General features: G+C 34.2%; 1 protein-coding gene across 16 annotated transcripts in view; it reads right to left on the bottom strand.

Annotated features, from left to right (window-relative positions):
* The window catches only part of BBS9 (Bardet-Biedl syndrome 9), a 433,010-nt gene that overhangs the window by 206,021 nt on the left and 210,614 nt on the right, over window positions 1-16,375 (bottom strand). For all 16 annotated transcript variants that reach the window (XR_012002751.1, XR_003238169.2, XR_012002752.1 and 13 more), the window contains one exon: window positions 7,386-7,481. Coding sequence is in view for 13 of the 16 variants with exons in the window: in XM_072764704.1 (XP_072620805.1) it covers window positions 7,386-7,481 (96 nt within the window). In the remaining 3 variants the exon portion in view is untranslated. The remainder of the gene's footprint in view (window positions 1-7,385; window positions 7,482-16,375) is intronic.

The raw sequence follows: 16,375 nt of genomic DNA, 5'->3' as shown, positions 1-16,375 counted from the left end.
AGTATGAAGATCAAATATAATACTCTATGGAAAAGATCTATACAAATGCAATTTTCCTTTGTATTTTAAATTTAGACCAAACAAAATCAGATGTTCAAAAAATATTGATTGTAAAACTTTAAACTGTCTGATACAAAAAGCATAGAGTAAAACAAGAGAACAATCAAAAGCTCAATGAAAAACTCAAACATAAATAAAATTAGTAAAAAGTACCCAACAGGTACTTGCCATAGACTGATTTTGTGTTCTCTTCAAAATTCACATGTTAAATCCTAAGACCCAAGACAATGGTACTTGGAAATGGGGCCTCTTGGTGATTAGGTCATGAGGGTGGAGCCCTTGTGAATAGAATTAGTGACCTTCTAAAAGAAACTTGCCTCTTCTGAATTGTGAGGACATAGCAAAAACACAGGCATCTGTGAACCAGGAGGTAGTTCCACATCAGACACCCAATCTACTGGCACCTGATTTCGGACTTCGAAGTCTCAAGAACTGTGAGAAATAAATTACTGTTGTACAAAAGCCACCCAATCTATGGTGTTTAGTTATAAAAGCCCAAATGGACTAAGACAGAACTCTACTGTGACCAAGTATAGTAGGAATGTCACCAAATAACAGAAATGTAAAAACCATAATAAACATTTAAATAGGCGTGATTTTCTGTAACTTTAAAATTTGGGCTTCAATTATTTTCTCATTTTTATCAACACATTCGGGAGAAAGGAAAACTAAAATTTTTGCAATGAAAAATTTTACAATTAAACATAAGATTTAGAAATACAAACACAATATTTTAAGTTGATTTTTTTTCAGATTACCAAAAATCAACAAGAATTAGTGAGTCAAAGATTTATAAGGCATTATTTTTATTATTAAGCATTTTCCCAGTATTAGTACTCCAAGATGGTTAATATTGCCCTGGAGACTTTCCAGAGTATACATTTCATGGAAAGGAGGAATAAAAATTTCTATTTATAATATAACATGAAAGAAGAAAGTTGTATTTTAAAATACACCCTTACAATATTCGTAATTAAAGTAGCTGCCAAAATGAACATTCAATTTATTTTTTTTATCTCTTTTCCTTTGCATCTTGTAATAGCAGCTCAGTGGAAATAACCATTTCAGCCTCCAAATGAAATAAATTTGGATAATTGGAGCCCAGTCAATTGCCATTCCACTCTACTACAAATGGAGAAAATAATATATTTAACTAAACAGGGCACAAAAAAATGTATCACGTCAGTCTCTATTCGTGTCAGACATCTGAAGTTCATCGAAATAAATAATGTTTGTATTCATATCATAAACAAAGCATAAATATAATTTATGCTATTTGGAAATTTTAAAATGTGACAGATAAGCAGATGAATGCTTTTTAAACCAAAAAGTTGGAGGAAATAATATAAACAATTTCAGTAGATATTAATATAATATTCCAAAACTACAACTTCTTCAATATTAGTAGAAATTATGGATGATTTCTCTATATTTACTTCTCAAGAAGCTTATTCCAATCTGGATTTTTTTTTAAGATTTTATTTATTTATTCATGAGAGACACAGAGAGAGAAGAGGAGATAGGCAGAGGGAGAAGCAAGCTCCCTGCAGGGAGCATGATGCGGGACTCGACACCAGGACCCTGGGATCACGACCTGAGCCAAAGGCAGATGCTCAACCACTGAGTCACCCAGGCATCCCCAATCTGGATTTATTTAATATTCCCATTGCCCCTTGGTAATACCGCTAAGAAGTTCTAAGATAAATATCAACAGTAATGCTATATTGATAAATCACTCTATACATCAGATTTGATCACTACATTTGTCTCTAAATTCTTAGTCTCATTTAAGGACAAGGGCACCTGAGTGGCTCAGTCAGTTAGGCTTCCAACTCTTGATCTCAGTTCAGGTCTTGCTCTCAGGGCTGTAAGTTCAAGCCCTGCAATGGGTTCCACACTGGGCATGGAGCCTACTTAAAAAAAATAAGTAAAAAATTTAAAAAAAAAAAAAAAAAGACCTCTCACAGAGCCCCTACTACATGAAAACTTCCAGGCACAGAATAAAATTGACCTCTAAAACTCCATGCTTTAATAACCTTCTCCTCTTTCTGAAATGCCATCCACCTAATAATCTCCTATTCATTCTTCAAGATCCTTTACACATAAAATCTCATGGAACCTCATTCCTTTGGGTTCTAATTGCACCTAAAGGGTACTTCTGTTAGCATACCAAACATTCTATTATCAGTTCTCTGCTTGTCTCTCCCATTACTCCAAGAGTTCCACAGGAGCCATGACAGTCTTTATATCTAATATGTCTACTGAATAAAAAATGAACAAAGGTATGGTCTACTCAGATAAAATAGAGCAACAGTAGTCCTTTCCTTGTTCTAAAAATATTTTGGTTAACACAGTTCAAGATCACATATGCTTTCTTTTGGGCAGGTGTAAAAAGAAAACCTTTTTCAAGGCCCAACCTTTATTCATATACATGACTATAATTTTTTCATTATATCTGAAAGCAAGATAATCAAAACAGACAAGCAAATGACTTTTACACTTGATCTTAATCAATTCAATTGCTCTTTTCAGTATGTTAAAATCTTTCATCATATTGAAATGTTCAGTGTATTAACTATCTTTCCCATTTTCCAAAGGCCCACCTGAAGCTACATAAGTTTACTATTTACAATTGCTTAGCCCTACTTGTGACACCGAAAATACATGTTTACTCAGTATTCATGGCTAACTACCTATCAGTTTAGCGAGGCACAAAATTCTAACTTGAATATCATTTCCTTCAGATCTTTAGGAAATTTTTCCATTGTCCTCTAATATCCAAAGATTTTGCTTATAAGTTAAAATGCTTTCTTGATTTATCTTTCTTGTGTAGCTTTTTTAAAATTTCACAATAATGTATCTGAAAGTGCTTCTTTTTCTCTCTTATTGTGCTCACATCAAACAGGCTCCTTTAATAACCACAACTGTAATAATTTCCTTGAAAGCCCTGTCTCCATTGGTCTTCTTGCATCTTCACAATGCCCTCCCCAAGGTCACACCTTGTCTGATAACCTTGTCTTTATCAGAATCTGCAGTTCCTCTGAACTCTAACATCAATATCTCATTCATTCTCTGACTACCACCTTTTGTTACTCTGGCTCACTTGTTCTAGAACTCTCACTATGCTACTTCTTCAATCTTATTAAGACTTGTGATCCATTGAACCCATTAATTTTTCACCATGTATCAGTTTTCTCTAATCTTTATTTCTCTTCTTACCAGCTTAGATTTGGTAGTTGATTATTATAATCATTCTCACAAAAATATTTTGCTTCCAATTATCTGTTTCAAAGTCTCAGCCTTGACTTTAGTTGCTTGGATGCCAATAAACAAATCACTGCCAGAGAAAATCTAAGGATGTCTTGGTTTCACTTCAAAATTCAGGATCTGAAACTTCTAATGGGTACTCAGCATTACCTTATCCTTTCATGAGTTTGCTTTCTTATTTTCCAAAATACCAATGTCAAATGTTTTTTTCAAATATAGACACCATCAAAGTTCCTTTATCTTCCCACCAATAAATCTACAGAATCTCTCTGAATCTATATCCATTACCCCCTGTCACAGTAAACTTACAAAGGCCTATCCTTCAATACACCCTGTCCCCATGCTCTACAATTCACATCCTTTCTCCTTCTCAAGGACTTCATTGCTTTGTGAGTCCTCTTCTTTTTCTTGATCATTAGCCTCTCCGACTGGATTTCATCTTATCAATTATTATTGAAGCATGTTCTTATTGTGCTCATTTTAAAACAAAACAAAACCCACAACTCTTTCCAATATATCTCAAATTTCTGAATTACTGAGTTTGGTTGTCTAATTCTTAGTGAAAATACCAGATACTAAAAACTTGCAACACTAGATACTCTCAATTTATCCTTGGATTAAACTGCTGCTCAGGCTGCACTAATTTGGGCTGAGACAGTATTATGTTTAGTAAATTGAGTTCACGATTATTTTTAAATCTCTATGAAACTTGTTACTTATAAATTGTAATTACATAACATTATAATTATAAAAATAAGCTAAAGAGACATTACTGAAGAAGTTGTCCTTGTGAATTCAGAAAAATTTCATTCGGGACTCAGCATCAGTAATGGCTGTGCATCTCCTAAACAACTTACTTGATTTTATTCTTTGAACATTTTAAAAACTGGAACTAAAATGTCATCTTATTACTTTGAGTCTGCACCCTATCAACTGTACAATATATGTTTCTGAGTGTTAATCTTATTCATATCTTCATAAATTTCCTGCTCTTATTTTTTGTTTCTATTTATTTTCACCTTTCATATTTTAGAAACTTTTGTTAACTATGTTTGATCCTTTAAGAAGGCAAGGTACAAAAAGACATTATAAAGATAAAGACAAAATAGAAACAGAAGGGCACCTGGATGGCTCAGTTGGTTGAATATCTGGCTCTTGATTTCAGCTTGGGTCACAATCTCAGGGTCCTAAGATAGAGCCCCGGGTCAGACTCCATGCTCAGCGGGGAATCTGCTAAAGATTGTCTCCCTCTCTCCGCACCCTGCCCCCCAGCTTGTGTGCATGCACACACACACTCTTTCTCTCTTTCTCAAATAAATAAATTTAAAAAACAAAACAACAAAAACAGAATTAAAAAACCAAGAAAAATATAGAGATAAAGAAGTAGGAGGGAGGAAGGAGAGAGAGATGGCAGTGTTTGTTTTATGAGGGAATAAGTTACTGGAAATGGTGCATAAGAAAGTGGCATATTTAGGCAATAGTATATTCCTTCTGAAATCCCAGTGTACTGAAATCAGTCAAAATAATCAAACTTCATGTACAAATATTTACAATTCTGATTATAGAAACATTTGATCTTATAAAATTTGACATTTTTATAACAACTTTACAGAGGTATAAGTGATAGACAAAAAAGCTGCATATATTTAATGTATACAATTTGGTTAATCTGTACATGTGCAGATACTCATCAAACTATCGCTACAATCAAGGTAACAAACAAAGCCATCATCCATCTTATTATTTTCAATTTAGGACTCTGGAAATCATTCTCAGAAATTTTTCTAGCAAAGAGTGTTTCTCCTAAGTATTTTCAAAGCTTTGTTTTTCCAAAATTCACAGAATAAACTCTAATTACACTGAAGCACTACTCTATTTTCTAAAAATAAAAACGTATTCAGTTCCCCCAGAGAATGTGATTTTGTATTTTAGACAATGAGCTGCATTTGCTTTTCTCTTGTCTACTTTGGCTGATCTATAACTAATCAGAAGATTGAACTAACATTACCATCAGCACACTTTAAGGACTGGTTAATTATCAGGCAGGTTTTAAAAAGAGATGAATATGTGGAGCCCACAGAAAATACTACCCAATATCCAAACACAACTCTATATGACTTACAAAGCACCTGACTGTTTACTAGGAAAGAAATACTGGGTTCTTTCCATATGTAGGCTTTTTCCATTAATTCAGATTTCTAGACCAAAAACTATGTGCCTTTTACAAAAAAATAAAGATGCCAAACACAAACTGGGTACAAATTACTTCATTCCTTTTTGGAGATGAACACTCTGATACAGTAGAAGGGAACACCAACATTTGCCTCAACCCCAGAAAACTACTCTTCATACCTACTTCCATTTATCACCAGGGACATCTCCTAGGTAGAATTCTGTGTGTCACTGAAGCCAAAAAACCTTCAAGGACTTGTAATAGCTGCCTTCAGGTTTCAGTTTACATAACTCATTTGGTTCCTTATTTAAAAAGTCCTATTCTATTCCATTACTTAGCCTGTCTGCCCATATTATGGCTATATGAAGGCACTGCCATATATCTGGATATTTGGTGAAATCATGGGCAATAGCAGCACTCTAAGAATCACCTTATCTATAAAAAGAACAAATTAGCATATAAGTTATTCCCACTTATGTGGGACCAAGAATAACATTTTGCATTTTTTTTTAAGATTTATTTATTTATTCTTAAGAGAGAGAGAAGCAGAGACATACGCAGAGAGAGAAGCAGGCTCCTCGCAGGGACCTTGATGTGGGACTCGATCCCCAGACCCGGGATCATGCCCTGAGCCAAAGGCAGACACTCAACCACTGAGCCACCCAGGGGTCCCACATTTTGCATTTTTTTTAGTAATCTCCATTGGAGATTCATCACGCAGCACCATCAACTGAAGTCAAATATATGTGTACAATTTCCCAAAGAATTGTTGGCAACGATTTTTTAGTTCAACTAAAGAGAACAGTATAACAAAGAGAAATGTACTAAAATAATTCCATCATCCAACTGAAGATTAAAACTGAACAAAAGAAAATGGTGCCAATGCAAAAAGTACTGCAATCATGACCAATCAAAAAGACCATGAAAAGTACAGAATCTCCTCATTCTTTTAAGAATTATCTTTAATTTCTATGTCTTATTCTATAATTTTTAGTTGTATCCAAGTCTATTTCACCAGCCACCAATCTATACATTCCAGAACTGTAACATTGTTAGTTTCTAAAATAAGGATGTGTTTATATCCCTGCTGCTAACACCTTCATTTTTCAAAAGGGATATGTCCTTATTTTACTGTATCTTCTGATCATGCAAGAAATAACCAAGTAAAACTGCAAATACATAAAGTTTAAAGTGGAATCCCATTTTACAAACTACAGAGATTTTAAAATTGGAGTGTTCTCAAACTTTTTTAACATATAAATTTCAATATATGCATTTATTCATCCAAACCCCCTCCTAGCGTTCCTAAAATTTGTTAAACACTACTTTAATAATATTTAACTTTATTTCCATGTAGATGTATATAACTCAATGAGTTTAGCAACTTCAATACCCCACAAACATCAGAAGTGAGTTTTACATTAAGTACTTTCAATTATTATTCTCATATGAAGCAACCAAATCAGTGAAGACTTACATCTGAAATTCAAACTTGAATACCTAATTACTATTTTTCATCCTACTGAGATTAGTGTCAGCAAAAACTATTCACACTCCTGGATATATGAATATACATAAACACACAAATTAATTCCAGTTTCTAGAAGTTTCTAAAACCTAGTTTGTCATATACGCATCTCAACAATATTTTCAATTCTTCAATTGCTCTCTCAAACTCCAATGCCCAAAATCAAAGTTACATATCTTTAATAAAACAGGATCCTATTTTCATAACTTTTATGTTCTAAATACTTAATACCAGGGCCATTAGTTTTCAGTATCTAACTAAACACATCCTTTGCAGAAATCCTTGATGTGATGATGACCTGTGATGTAGTGTCCTCAACAGAAATCCCAAATGAAATAATACCATGGTTTTACTTACGAGAGGTTTTTGAAGCAAGAAGAGTAACTCGGGAACCTCCTAAGAAGCGAAAACCCATTACATTCACCTGATCATCTTCTGACTGACTGGCAAAGCCTACAAAGAAAAGAAAAAAAAAAATCACCTTATATAACTGCAAAGAAAAACAATGTTTGAAATAGGAAGTTTCGTCGATGACAAGTATTTTTTATGTCACCAGTTGTGTTTAAAGCCCATGTATTAATTAAAATACATAAGCTGATTTCCATGATAATTCCCAATTGCTTAAATATCTCATAGTAACACTCTGAGATCATTTAATTTCCTTCCTTCTACCTGGTTCATTCTAGGTTTGAGGCAGGAAATATACAAGATTAACCTAAAATATCTGTAACACCAGAAAGCAAGGAAACTATCAGTGACTAATAGAGTAGAATGAAGTAAAAGCCAACTTAAAGAGATTACCGGCCAGAGAGAAAATATTTGAGTATCAAAAAAGTGAAACACATCAAAAAAACTTAATGGCATGTGTTCATATCGATACCAGAAACAAGGCCAAATGCTTACTAATGGAGGCTTCTAGAGAATCAACTCATTATTTAAAAAAAAAATAAGCCACCTGGTGGCTCAGAGGTTAAGTGTCTGCCTTTGGCTCAGGGCATGATCCCGGGGTCCTGAGATCAAGTCCCACTTCTGGCTCCTCACAGGAAGCCTGCTTCTCTCTCTGCCTATGCCTCTTCCTCTCTCTCTCTGTGTCTCTCATGAACAAATAAATAATCTTAAAAAATTAAATTAAATTAAAATCAGTAAGACAAAAAAAACAAACATTTATTCAGATGATCCTTTCAAACTGTACCACACAGCCAAGAGTAGGTAAGGGGAAAGTTATCTGCATAAAAATAATATAGCAAAATATTGAAGAAAACTTGAAAGAAATCCATGTCATCGTTTTTCAACTTCAATCCATTTAAAGGATCTCAGCATTAAAACCAATGATTGTTACCATATAAAAAGAGAGAGAGAGAGAGAGAGAGAGAGAAATGGATAATATGTACTCCCTGCTGAAAGTATATACCACCAATCCATGGAAGTAGTGTGGCTAAAATAATCAATCCTGACTCTAATACCTTTAGATGCAACTACCAGTCAACAGGCAATAAAGTGGACAGAGAAAATATTAAACATCACAGGGATGTAAACGACAAAATTCAAAGTGCAGGAAACTCACAGGAAAAATCATCTTATTCTTTAATAAATCAACTGCAAATTAAAGACAGAAAGAGTGAAACCTATAGAAAAAGAGGTATTGAAAAATTCATATCAGAAATTGCAATGAACCCTGACTCAAAAACAAATAAAAATTACAACACTGAAGACTTTCACTTCAGACCAAGATGAAGAAACTGGGGCCAAATTTACCCTTCTACTTATAACAACTAAAAAATGGAACAAAACATATGCAAGGTTTTTGAAGATACTGGAGATCAGGAAATGAACAACAGTGATCCCTGACAAAGAACAAAATTAGTCCTATGATTGCCCAGCCTATTGCCTAGAGAAAATTTCAAGCTGCAACACAGGGAGGGGAAACCCAGGCATTGCGCTCAAGCTGAGGAGACAGAGTCGGGAGTCTGGGAAGGCTAAAGTATCAAAAGTTCACAAGGCAGAGTATCAGAGAGGAGAGCGCTACAAAGAGAGAAAAAATATTTGAAAAAATAATGGCCAAAACATTTGCAAACTGAATGAAAATTATAAACTACATATCAAAAAATCTTTACAAACCCCAAGCATAAGAAAAATAAAAACAAAACTAGTGGCGCTCAGGTCATGATTTCATGGGCAGTGAGATCAAGCCACAGATCAGGTTCCAGACTTAGGGTGGGGAGTCTGCTTGAAGATTCTCTCTTTGTCCCTTCCCCAACTTGTGCTCATGCTCTCTCTCCCTCTCTCAAATAAACAAATCTTAAAAAAGAAAGAAAGAAAGAAAGAAAGAAAGAAAGAAAGAAAGAAAGAAAGAAAGAAAGAAAGAAATGATACCAAGGAACATCAAAATTAAACTTCTTAAAAAAAAAAAATCTTAAAAGCAGCCAAAGCAAAAAGGCAAGTTACATACAGAAGAATCTAATATGTCTTGTCAATGAAATGGCAAAATACAATGGAGCAATCTTTAAAACACTGAAAGAAAAACTGTCAACCTGCAATTCTTTACTCAATGAAAATATCTTTCAAAAAGATGAGAAAAATATTTTTTCAGACATACAAAAGCTGAAAAAAAAATCATCAGTATCTCTGCACTAACAGAAATGTTAAAGAAGAATTTAAAAAAAAAAAAAAGTAAATGATACCAGATGGATATCTGGTTCTGCATAAAGGAATGAAGAGCAGTAGAAAAGGCAATTCTATGAGTAAATATATAATACTATTATCCTTATTATTAATCTCTCTTTAAAAGATAATCAACTATTTAAAGCAAAATTCCTAACAATGAATTGTAATATATGTGGATATAAAATATAAGACAACAATAGCACAAAGGCTGAAAGAGGAGAAATGGAAGTAGAATATTGTATGATTCTTATACTATATATGAAGCACTATAATATCACCTAAAGATAGAATATGTATAAGCTAAATATGTACACTGTACCATGCATCCATGCATTTTTAATGGGGAAATATTGCCTCTAAGGGGGCAAAAACTGATTCATCTACCTCAAAAAATCTTACTTATTTAATCTACAAAAATAGATACTCATATAGTATATGAACAGATATACAGGATATCTGTGCTATTAAAAATTTATGGAGGGGCTAATTAGGAAAAAGTTATCTTAAAAAGGCTTTTGGGGGAGCAGTAATAAAAGAAAGATTGAGAAAAACTGCTATAAAACATTGCTATACACATTGCTATTGGTCAAAGAAACAACTAAAATAACACTAGGTATAATACTGAATAATAAAACAAAAGAGATAAAATGGAGTCAAAAAATATACTCAATTCAAAGTATGAAGAAAAGACAAAACAAAAAAACAAAAAAATGGAGCAAATAAAAATGAGAGAGCAACCATTTAAAACCAACAATACCAATAATCACATTAAAAGTCAATGGTCTAAACACCCCATCGAAAGGCAGATACTTTCAGATTGGATTTAAAAAGGCAAGACCCAACTATATGCTAATTATAAGAAACCTACTTTAAACATAAAGATGTAAATAAAAGTAAAAGAAGAAAATATACAACTCTTGTAACACCAGGCAAAAGGAAGTTGGGATACACAAACACACACACACACACACACACACACACACACCCCAAACAGATTTCAGAGCAAAGAATATTAACAAGGATAAAGGAACATTTCACTATAATCAAGAAAATATAACAATCCTAAACTTTTATGCACCTAAAACAAAGCCTTAAAATAACTGAAGCAGGGAACCCTGGGTGGCGCATCAGTTTGGCGCCTGCCTTTGGCCCAGGGCGCGATCCTGGAGACCCGGGATCGAGTCCCACGTCGGGCTCCCGGTGCATGGAGCCTGCTTCTCCCTCTGCCTGTGTCTCTACCTCTCTCTCTCTCTCTCTCTCTCTCTCTCTGTGTGTGTGACTATCATAAATAAAAAATAAATAAAATAAAATAAAATAACTGAAGGAAAACTAACAGACACACAAAAAGAGAAATAGATATTTTACAGCTAGAGATTTCAACACCCTAGTCTCAACAAATGACACAAGCAAACAGAAAATTAGTAAGAATATGGAAGATTAAAAATACTAACAGAAAACTTGCTTTAAGTGACATCATATAAAATCCCACCCCACTATGGCAGAAAATCCATTATTTCCAAATGCATGCAAAACGTTTGTAAATACAGCCCTAACATTTATAAGATCAGACTTTAAATAAGTATCAATAAACTTAAGAGGATTAAAATCATACAAAGTATGCTCTCCTACCACAATGAAATTGAGTTACAAGTCAATAACAGAAAGATCTGTGGACACTCCCCAAGTGTTTGGAAACTATATACCATACTTCTAAATAACACTAAGGTCAAAAAAGAAATGAAAGGGGAAGTTTAAAAGTGTTTTAAACTGAATGAAAATGAAAACACAACATTTTATAATTCACAGGATGCAATTAAAGCAGTACTTAAAGGAAATTCTATATTAACCAACTACATTTTAAAAAGAATAACCTCTGCTCTCACCTTAAGAAACTAGAAAAAGAGTAAATGAAACCCAAAGTAAGCAGAAGAAAGGAAAACCAGAAGAAAACAAAAAATAAAAAATGAAAAAAATTAATAAAACCAAAAGCTATTTTTTTGAAAAGACAGATAAAACTCTCATCATTAGATTAGGTAGGAAAAAAAAAAGACACAACTTACCAATACTTTTTTTTTTTTTTAAGAGAGAGAGAGAGCAGGGGAGGGACAGAAGGAAAAAGAGAGAGAATCTTAAGCAGGCTCCATGCCCAGCATGGGGCCCAAAGTGGGGCTCATTCTCCTGACCCTGAGATCATGACCTGAGCCAAAATCAGGCCAGAAACTTAATCAACTGGGTCACCCAGGCACCCCTACCACTACAATTAATGAGTGAGCTGTCATCACTACAGATATTAAAAGAATAATATAGAAATATTATGAACAATCTTATCCAATAAAATCAACAATTCAGATGAAATGGACACATTTCTTGAAAGACATAAACTAACAAGGCTCACTCACAATACGAAATAGATAACCTGAATAGTCTTCTATCTTCTGAAGAGATTGAATTTGTATTTTTTAAAAAAATATCCCATGGTGAAGACTTTAGGTGTCTGGTAAATTCTACCAAATATTAAGCAAGAAATAATACCAGATCTACACACTCTTCAAAAAAAATTGAAAAGAAGAAAGTATCTCCCAACTCATTCTTTAAACTCCACAGTAATGACACATAATTGCATAGAAATAAAATTATAGATCAGGGTGCCTGGATAACTCAGGTCATTTAAGCATCCCACTCTTGATTTTGGCCCAGGTCATGATTTCAGGGTCTTGAGAATGAGCCTCGCATCAGGCTCTATACTCAGCAGGGAGTCTGCTTGAGATTCTCTTCTTCTCTCTCTTGCTCCCACTTGCATGTGTGCTCTAGCTCTCTCTCTCTCTCAAGTAAATAAAACTTTTTTTAAAAAGAAATAAAATTATAGATCAATATCCCTCATGAATACAGATGTAAAAATTCTAAACTAAAGGTTAGCAAATTGAACCAAACAGTATGTTGAAAGGATAACACATCTTTTGGTGTGATTTATCTAAAAAATGCACAATTATGCTAACATCCAAAAATTAATCAATGTACACACTTATGAACATAGCATAATATATAAAGTTGTTGAATCACCATCTTGTACACCTGAAACTAATTGCATCAACTATACTTTAAGAAAAGGCAAGGGGCACCTGGGTGGCTTAGTCAGTTAAGCATCTGCCTTCAGCTCCAGTCATAATCTCCTGGGATCAAGCCCCTCATTGGGCTCCTTGCTCAGCAGGGAGCCTGCTTCTCCTTCTCCTTCTGCCTCTCCCCACTGTTTGTGATCTCTCCTCTCCCTCTCAAATAAATAAATAGGATCTTTAAAAAATAAAAATAAAATAATTTTTTTTAATTTTAAAAGTCAAAAAAATGTATCAGTGTAATCCACCTATAAACAGCCTAAAGAAGAAAGTGATATAAATATCTCAAATGATGCAGAAAAAGCATTGAAAAAAACAATATAAAACAAACTTTCAGCAAACTTGGTATAGAAGGGAACTTCCTCAAATGATGTAGAACAGCTTTTAAACACACTTAATGGTGAAAGCCTGAATATCCAGTCTTGCCATTTCTATTCAACATTGTCCCAAAGGTTCTAGCCAAGATAAAAAGCTAGCAAGAAACAAAGAGAATCTCTAGATTGGAAAGGAAGAAGTAAAATTGTTTTCATTTGCAGATAACAAGCTTTATGCAGAAAATCTGAATAAATATACAAAAAGGCTAGTAGGACCCTAAACAATGTGTTGCATGATACAAGATCGATACACAAAAACCAGTTGTGTTCCTATGTATAGGCATATCTCACAGATACTGTGGGCCTGGTTCCAAACCACCATAGTACACAGAATATTGCAATAAAGCAAGTCAAATGAAATTTTTGAAAGTATATAAAATTTATATACTATAGCCTACTAATTGTGCAATAACATTATGTCTAAAAACACAATGTATATACCTTAATTAAAAATATTTGATTGCTAAAAAATGCTAAACATCATTTGAGCTTTTAACAAGTTGTGACTTTCTGCTGGTGGAGGGTCTTGCCTCAGTGTTGATGGCTGTTGACTGACCAACCAGGTTGCTGAAGGTTTGGACAGCTGTGACAATTTCTTAAAAAGACAACAATGAAGGCTGTCACATCCTTTCACAAAAGATTTCTCTGTAGCATGTGATGTTGCTTGATAGAATTTTTACCCACAATAGAATTTCTTTCAAATTGGAGTCAATCCTCTCAAACTCTCTCTCCGCTTTATCAAGTAATTTTGTGTAATATTTTAAATCCTTTGTTATCATTTCAACAATCTTCACAACATCTTCACCAGGAACAGATTCCATCTCAAGAAACCACTTTCTTTGCTAATCAATAAGAAGCAACTTTTCATCCCTTATGATCTCTTTATTTGAGATTGCCACAATTCAGCCACATCTTCAGGCTCCACTTCTAATTCTAGTTTTCTCTTGCTATTACTACTACATATGCAGTTACTTTCTCCATTGAAGTCTTGAACCTCTGCAAGTCACCCATGAGGGCTGGAATCAACTTGTTCTAAACTGCTGCTCAAGTCGGTATCTTGACCTCTTTATAAGTATCATAATTGTTCTGGAATAGTGAATTCTTTCCAGAAGGTTTTCAACTTCTCCCAGATCCATCAGAGAAATCACTCTCTATAGCAGCTACAGCCTTAAGAAATGTATTTTTCTTTACTTTTTTTAAAAAAAGATTTTATTTATTTATTTGAGAAAGAGGAAGGGAGGGAGAGAAATGGAGAGAGAGAGAATGAGAAAGCACATGAGCAGGGGGAGGTAGAAGCAGACTCCCCACTGAGCAGGGAGCCTGATGTGGGGACTGATCCCAGGACACTGAGCAAAAGGTAGACGCTAACCAACTGAGCTACCCATGTGCCCCAAGAAATGTATTTTTTTAAATAAGAAGACTTGAAAGGTGAAAGGACTCTTTGATTGATGGCTGTAGAACAAATATTGTTTTAGGCACAAAAAAATATTAATCTCATTGTCCATCTCCATTAGAGCTCTTGGGTGACCAGTTACACTGTCAATAAGCAGTAATATTTTTTCAAAGGAATTTTTTTCTGAGCAGTTCTCAACAGTGGGCTTTTTTCTGAGCAGTTCTCAACAGTGGGCTTAAAATATTAAGTTAACTATGTTGTAAAGAGATGTGCTGTCATCCAGGCTTTTTTGTTCCATCCATAGAACACAGGTACAGTAGACTTAGCAGAATTCTTAGGATCTTTGGAACAGTAAGTAAACACTGGCTTCAACTTAATCACTAGGTGCATTAGCCCCGAACAAGAGTCAGCCTGTCTTATGAAACTTTGAAGCCAGGCACTGACTTCTCCTCTCTAGCTATAAAAGTCCTAGATGACATCTTTGTCCAATAGAAGGCTGTCTCATCTACACTGAAAATCACTTGTTTAGTATAGCCCCCTTTATTAATTATCTTAGCTAGTTCTTCTGGAAAACTTGCTGCAGTTCTACATCAGCCCTTGCTGCTTCCACTTTGCACATATATATATTATGGAGATGACTTCTTTCCTTAAATCTCATGAACTAACCTCTGCTAAATCAAACTTTTCTTCTGCTGCCCCTCATCTCTCTCAGCCTTCATAGAATGGAAGAGGGTTAACTTGCCCCAGATTAAGTTTTGGCTTATGGGAATGTTATAGCTGGTTTGATCCTCTATCCAGACCACTCAGAGTTTCTCCATACCAGCAATAAAGATGTTTCATTTTCTTATCATTCATGTATTTACTGAAGTAGACTTTTAATTTTCCTTCAAGAACTTTTCCTTTGCATTCACAACGTAGCTACCCATTTGGTGCAAAAGGCCTAGCTTTTGACCTATCTCTGCTTTTGTGACTGCCTTCCTCCTTAAGCTTAATCATTTCTGATTTTTGGTTTAAAGTGAGAGACATGAGACTCTTTCACTTGAACATGTAGAGGCCATTGTAGGGTTATTAAAATTCCTCATTTAAATGCTGCTATGTCTCATGAAATAGGTAGACCTGAGGAAAGACACAGAGACAGGGGAATGGCCAGTCAGAAAACACACAACATTATCAATTAAGTTTACCATCTTATATAGGTGTGCTTCATAGTTACTATAATAGTAACATCAAAGATCACTGATCATACATCATCATAATAAATATAATAAAAATTTTCATTCACAAAATGTGACACAGAGACATGAAGTGTGCAAATACTGTTGGAAAAATAGTGCCAATAGACCTGCTTGACCCAGGGTTGCCACAAACTTTCAATTTGTAAAAAAGGCAATATCTGCAAAGCACAATAATTCAAAGCACAATAAAATGAGGTATGCCTGTCCTAGAAAAGCACTATTTGAAACTGAAATAAAACAATATAACTTGGAATAGCATCAAAATATATTAAATACTTAGGGATAAATCTGACAAAAGATTTCTAAGACCTGTACATTGAAAACTAGAAACCCTCATTGAGAAAAATGAAGTAAGCCCTAAATAAATGAAGGTCTCTACTTTCATCCTAAGAAACTAGAATAAAAGAGTAAATTTTGCCATGCCCAATATTGTTAAATGCTCTTTCTCCCCAAATTGATCAACATACTTAATGCAATCCCAATTCCAATCAAAATCCCAACAGGAATTTTTTTAAAAACTGGTAAATGGATTCTAAGATTCATATGAAAATGCAAAGGATCTAGAATATCC

The sequence above is a fragment of the Vulpes vulpes genome, chromosome 7, assembly GCF_048418805.1.
Source record: "Vulpes vulpes isolate BD-2025 chromosome 7, VulVul3, whole genome shotgun sequence".
In the NCBI taxonomy this organism is placed as follows: Eukaryota; Metazoa; Chordata; class Mammalia; order Carnivora; family Canidae; genus Vulpes; species Vulpes vulpes.
This window is presented reverse-complemented; position numbering and strand designations above follow the sequence as displayed.